Genomic DNA, 6,107 nt, shown 5'->3' with positions numbered 1-6,107 from the left:
TATATTTAGTTTAATGTTGCTGCTGATCTGATCTGGTCTGGAATTGAACAAATCTGTAGAGTGTTGGACAAAATACCTGCATTTACGATCATTTATGCTCCAAGTTCAAAACCCAGCTAAGTTAACATCGTCTTTCATCCTTTTGAGGTTAATAAAATAGAGTATTAGTCAAGTACTGGGAGTAAATTATTCTTGTCATGCACTCATAATGTAAAGAAAATTATATCAGAAAAACCTTATAACATCAAAATGGCCAGTATGGAGAAAAATCTTATTGGCAAGTCTCAAAGCATGGTGCAAGAACTGCAAGATATTATAATTGTTTGCATGTAATATTATTCCTTCAAACTTATACAAATCTTTAGATCTCATCTAAGCTTTCAAATTTTGTCACTTTCTCCCTATATGCAAGTGTAATACTCAAAGCAGCAAGAATTACTACCAATAATTGTTGTAAGGTTAAATCTACATGTTTAAAATAACATAGTGGCCAGAAGTAGGTACCAGATCTTCTAACATTATACACAGGCTTCATATATTCTGGGAGATGACAACAGGAAACCATTACTCGAATGGCTCTCAATCTTTTCGACTCTGTGACACACTTGGGATTAAATAAAATATTACTGGTGCACTTTGTATGGGAAGTTTAATCCTTTGCATGTCCAAAGCATTTTCATAATTTTGTCTTAATGTCCATGTTTGATTTTAAACTTTTATTTAGTCCTCGTTTCATATGTTCTGAGTAATATGAAGTTTCGTTACTGTGATCAGCTTTATGGCATTCATACATTTGCTGCAGATGATGCTTATTTTGTCCCAGTTCAGTTCTGATCAAGCAAACCAATGATCAAGAACATTCCAACCTTGACCATCTTGTCTCTTTATTCAGACACTCTGTACCATCATCATCATCATCGTTTAACGTCCGTCTTCCATGCTAGCATGGCTCCAATCTGATCTGGCTGAGTTTCTACAGCTGGATGCCCTTCCTAACGCCAACCACTCCAAGAGTGTAGTGGGTGCTTTTACGTGCCACTGGTACGAGGGCCAGTCAGGCAGTACTGGCAATGGCCACGCTCAAAATGGTGTTTTTTACATGCCACCCACACAGGAGCCAGTCCAGCGGCACTGGCAACAACCTCGCTCGAATATTTTTTTCACGTGCCAGTAAGGGGACACTAGTAACAATCACGCTCAAATGGTGCTATTTATGTGCCACTGGCATGGAAGCCAGACAGCTGCTCTGACAATGATCATGCTCGGACGGTGCTGTTAGCGCTCCACTGGCACAGGTGCCAGTCATCGAATTTGGTTCAATCACGATTTCGATTTCACTTGCCCCAACAGGTCTTCGCAAGCCAAGTTTAGTGTCCAATGAAGGAGAGGTTGGCATGGGTGCCAGTCGTTGAATTTGGTTCGATTTTGATTTCACTTGCCTCAACAGGTCTTCGCAAACAGAGGCCTCGGATTATGGTCTCACTTGGCTTGCCGGGTCTTCTCATGCACTGCATATTTACCATGGACTTCATTATTCAACGTGCATCTTCACCTTTTTCTTTTCTTTTAATATATGATTTGAGGGAAATTTGGCTGCTGTGTTTATCAGGTTGAATGGTGGTCTAGATGTTCTTGCATTAATAGTTTTATTGTTATTGTACTATAGAACTGGAGATGGAAGTACAATACATCAATCTTGACATAAATGGTGAAAAACAAGAACAGAAGCAAACAGAAACAACAAACCAGTCTGTGTTAGTCTGAAAAGATAAAATAGCAAAGTATTCTTTTTAACTGAAACCAGCTATGCCAGCCATTATCATCTAAACATCTTATATATTCTAAATGCATGTCGTATAAACATTTCCTAAATATATGTGACATTGTTGCATGTTTAAACATATCCATCCACATTCATGCATACATATAATAGATGTTCACATACACATATTTCAAGATATATGCACATATCTGTATGTGTGTGTGTATATATATATGTGTGTATGTGTGTACACACATACACACTCACTTAAACAAAATCACAGTAATTTCATATTCTTTACACTTTAAGACTTGATTGGTCTCACACAATTACACACACCCTCACTCATATTCATCTCTCTCTCAAACTTACCACTCTCTAGAATGATCCTATGGTAAAAAAAAAAAAAAAAGCTAATAAATTATAATAAAAATTCACATATTAGCTTTTCTTAACTTGAATTGTTCTCAGATATATTTTTCAAAAGGCTGTTTACTTTTATCTATTTGTCATGTTTTAAGAAGGGAACATTTTCTAAAATAAGTAAAGTGTATGTTGAATTAGGTTCAATTTGTTACGCATTTTGTAATTTCAGTGTAAATTATATTTTCTCATCTTCCCAAAATTATTTTGAGAAAAAAATCAAATACAGTTATTTTTTTTTTTATAATAAATTGGTTCTATGCCAAAAGGATTTACGACTTTATTTATAAATGAGGTTAAAGAACTTTGGTAATAAACAATATTAGGATATGTGCAAGTACACCATGTTCTTCATATAAAACATCAGCTGTTCTTTAAAAGACGAAAAACTTATTCACTCAAGTGGAAGATTCTGTCTGTTTGTTGATTGGCCTTTTATAAACAGCCGCCAAATAACCTTCAAATTACATTCTACTGTCTTCTAACAAAATAAAAACGAGGAAGGATGCACTGGATAATATAGTTAGGGTACAGTTTTACTATGAAATAGAATTTTTTAAAAAAACTGGACAGTCATAGCTGGAATCCCTTTGATCAAATCTCTGCTCAGTTAGTGCTAACTTGGGACTAAACAATAACATTACCGGATGCAGCTTTCATCTATCAATTCAACATTTCCTCATTTAAAAGTCTACTGCCATAGCAAATAGCTTTGTAACATATCATTCATTCATTCATTTAATGTTAATTTATATCATGCTGGCTTGAATTGGAATCGATTTTAAGGTGGGGTTTAGTGGCTGGGTGTTCTACCTTTCACCAACCTTTACTTGCTTTTCAAGTAAGGAACTTTTTATGATCTACCTACAGGTTTTCACACATATGGGGACAAGAGAAACACCAACATTCATTCATTCATGTTCATTCACAAACATACACACACACACGTGTGTGGGAGAGTGACAGAGAGAAAAATAGTTTTAATAGAATTTCTTTTTACTAAATAGTTTTAAAATAGTTTTAATAGAATTTCTTTTTACTAAATTCACACAGAAATTTTTGATTGACCTGGGATGTTAACAGAAGACACTTGCCAAAGATGTCTTGCTTACTATGCTACTCTGCCTTTTGTTGTTGTCAAGAACTTCTAAATATGCTTTGAAAAATTGTCATTCTAAGGACAGACAGACAAAACCTGAACATTGTGTTGTCATCAGTGATTTTTGATAATTTGGAGATATGGGTCCATTGTTGGTAGCCTTCTTAGAATCATTTACACTGATTAAGTAAGAACAAAGGAATTAATATAAGATTTGATGTTATTGTGTAACCCCAAGTCAAGTTCAGTTAAGTGGACTTATGAACTAAGTATTTCAATTGTGGCTCATCAATCTTTTATTTACATAAGATGTACAATATGTCCTTCCTTTTTAAAGACATTAAGGGTGGGATTTTATGATGATCTGGATGTAAAATTGGTGCAAAATGTTACCAATCAAATAATATTTTATTCAGTTTCATGATCAAACTATATGACATGGTACTGTTTGGGTCTGCATCAACTGCAGGAGGTTACTATTTTATAGTAGCTCCAGTACTCTGTAGCTATTGGATTTGTTGAGTATATAAACAGATTGGCTACATATTTCTCTGAGATTTGTTAAAATCATGTAGATAACCTCTGATGAGAACCCAATAAGGTTCAAAAATTGATTAACGGTGTTCATTTTTTTTTTCAATCTACAGAGAAAGATAAATTTACCCTATTTCTATATCTGCTACATAGGTTGTGTATGTGTAAAAAAACAGTAACTGACCTTTACAGTTTCTTGATTGCAACCTTAACCTTCCTAAAATTCTGATTACACTCATTGACACTTGAATACAAGTTGGCATGAAGAATAGAGAGAGACAGAGAGAGAGAGAGAGAGAGAGAGACTTTTAAGTTCAAACTTTGATGCTTCAGAATTCTGAATTTGATTTTCATCCATTTACATTTGGTTATTACGTGTTCATTAACTGCTTACGCTACACTTCAGTGTATGCCGGTGGATATTATTATTGATTTCTTTTGTCTAGGCCCAAGACTAGTTTCGTATGGAAATGAATATTTTTATAATTACAGTTCAATAGGGTGGTGAATTGGCTGAATCAACAGGTCATTGGACAAAATACCTTGTGGTATCTAATTATGATTCTTTACCTTCTGAGTTCAGATCCCACCAAATTCAACTTCACTTTTCATCCCTCTGGTGTCAATAAAATTAAGTACCAAACAAGTACTAGTGTTGATGGCATCAAATCAACCCTTCCCTTCAAAATTGTTGGCCTTAGGTCTACATGAAAATGATTATTATTGTTTCATGCTATACTACACTCTATACTCTCTGTCTTTGGATTGTTCCAGCAGTATATCAGTTTGTCTATGAGAATAAATTGTTAGCTGTTCATTCAACCTGTCCATGTTTCTGGTACAGAGATGCTGTGAATGGTCCCTTAGAGGACTTTGCACAGCACACCATAGTTGATTCAGAGAGAGAGAGAGAGAGGGGGGGTGAAAGTTGGATGGTTCTTTATCAACTCCAGAAGGATAAAAAGCAAAGTTGACCACAGCAATAGTTGAACGCAGAGCACTGATAGTGAAAAGAAATATTGCTAAGCATTTTTTCAAATATTTTAATGGCTATGTTAATTTGATGCATTAAAGTTAAGTAGATATAGTTAATCAAATTAAAGTTCAGTATTTGACTTATTTATTATTAACTAATGAATGATAGCATACTTTAAAAAAATCAACTTTAGTTGAATTTGTATAGAGTGTGCTGAGGCTTGACTAATTAATTACTTGTTTGGACCCAGTCAATCTTGATTGAGCAGACTTATGATAAAAGACATTAGAGCCATGTCATCTTTTTCCCCCCATAAAATGGTATATTGAGAATTGGATACCAATTCATCCCTCCCCACTTTTTTTTGTCAAATGGTAGAGTATGATTTTATAGCTGTTTCTAGCAGGTCAAGTGTAGATGTGTTTACAGCTAAAAAAAAACTGTATGTTACATAGTATATGACTGTTTCACTATCTTATTCACAAAGCTTATGGTTTCTGCTCTGCATTTTTTAGTATTGTGTTCAGTTTCAGATTCCAGGCACCCTCAGTTGAGGCTGAAAGAAATCATTTTTTTTCTTTGTTTTTATGTTTTTCAGATTTCTCATACAATACGTGAAGATATATGTACATTTAATTTAGCATATTATTTTAACCCTTTAGCATTCAGATTAAATTGTATTATAATTCTTGTTTATCAACATTGTCTTAAAATAACCAGGCATTAACTTGTACCATCAAGATTTTGATAATGTGATTGTACATTCTTTGAATGACATCATAAGTGGGTGTGAGAGATCTGATCCGGTTGATTTGAACATAAAACAGGTGGAATATTTTGGCTGGTTTAAATTCTAAAAAGTGAAAGCAAATGTAAGAACAACAGAACATCTATTGGTGGAGGTAGTGACAAGAGTTGATACTAAGAATAGACAAATTTATTTTAAAACTTGTGTTGACAGTTTATTAAACCAGATGAATTTTATAATATATGCATGTGCCCACATGTACATATGCAAACACTCACACAGATTATATTTTGGGGTGCATTTTTGCACCATACACTGTCAAAATTGCTGTCACCCTGTAATGGTTTACAACACTCAGTTTGTAGATGACACTATATCACTGAAAGGAGTTACGTCATGGCAGACAGAAATGGGTGGGAAATCCAGATTAGGTTCATATGAATCTGAGCAAGTTCACCCTACTGCTGCTGCTCTTGCTTCTGATGATGATGATAGCACATAGGACAATAAATTTGTGAGAGCTACAGTGAGTGAAAACTCAGTGTACATATATATACATATATAT

At 34.3% G+C, this 6,107-nt stretch overlaps 1 protein-coding gene across 1 annotated transcript in view; it reads left to right on the top strand.

Annotated features, from left to right (window-relative positions):
• Nucleotides 1–249: 249 nt before the first annotated feature.
• The window catches only part of LOC106871865 (gamma-1-syntrophin), a 114,559-nt gene continuing 108,701 nt past the window's right edge, over nucleotides 250–6,107 (top strand). The window contains exons 1-2 of the mRNA XM_014918600.1: nucleotides 250–277; nucleotides 1,667–1,754. Coding sequence (XP_014774086.1) covers nucleotides 250–277; nucleotides 1,667–1,754 — 116 coding nt within the window. The remainder of the gene's footprint in view (nucleotides 278–1,666; nucleotides 1,755–6,107) is intronic.

Source organism: Octopus bimaculoides, chromosome 10 (assembly GCF_001194135.2).
Source record: "Octopus bimaculoides isolate UCB-OBI-ISO-001 chromosome 10, ASM119413v2, whole genome shotgun sequence".
Taxonomy (NCBI): domain Eukaryota; kingdom Metazoa; phylum Mollusca; class Cephalopoda; order Octopoda; family Octopodidae; genus Octopus; species Octopus bimaculoides.
This window is presented reverse-complemented; position numbering and strand designations above follow the sequence as displayed.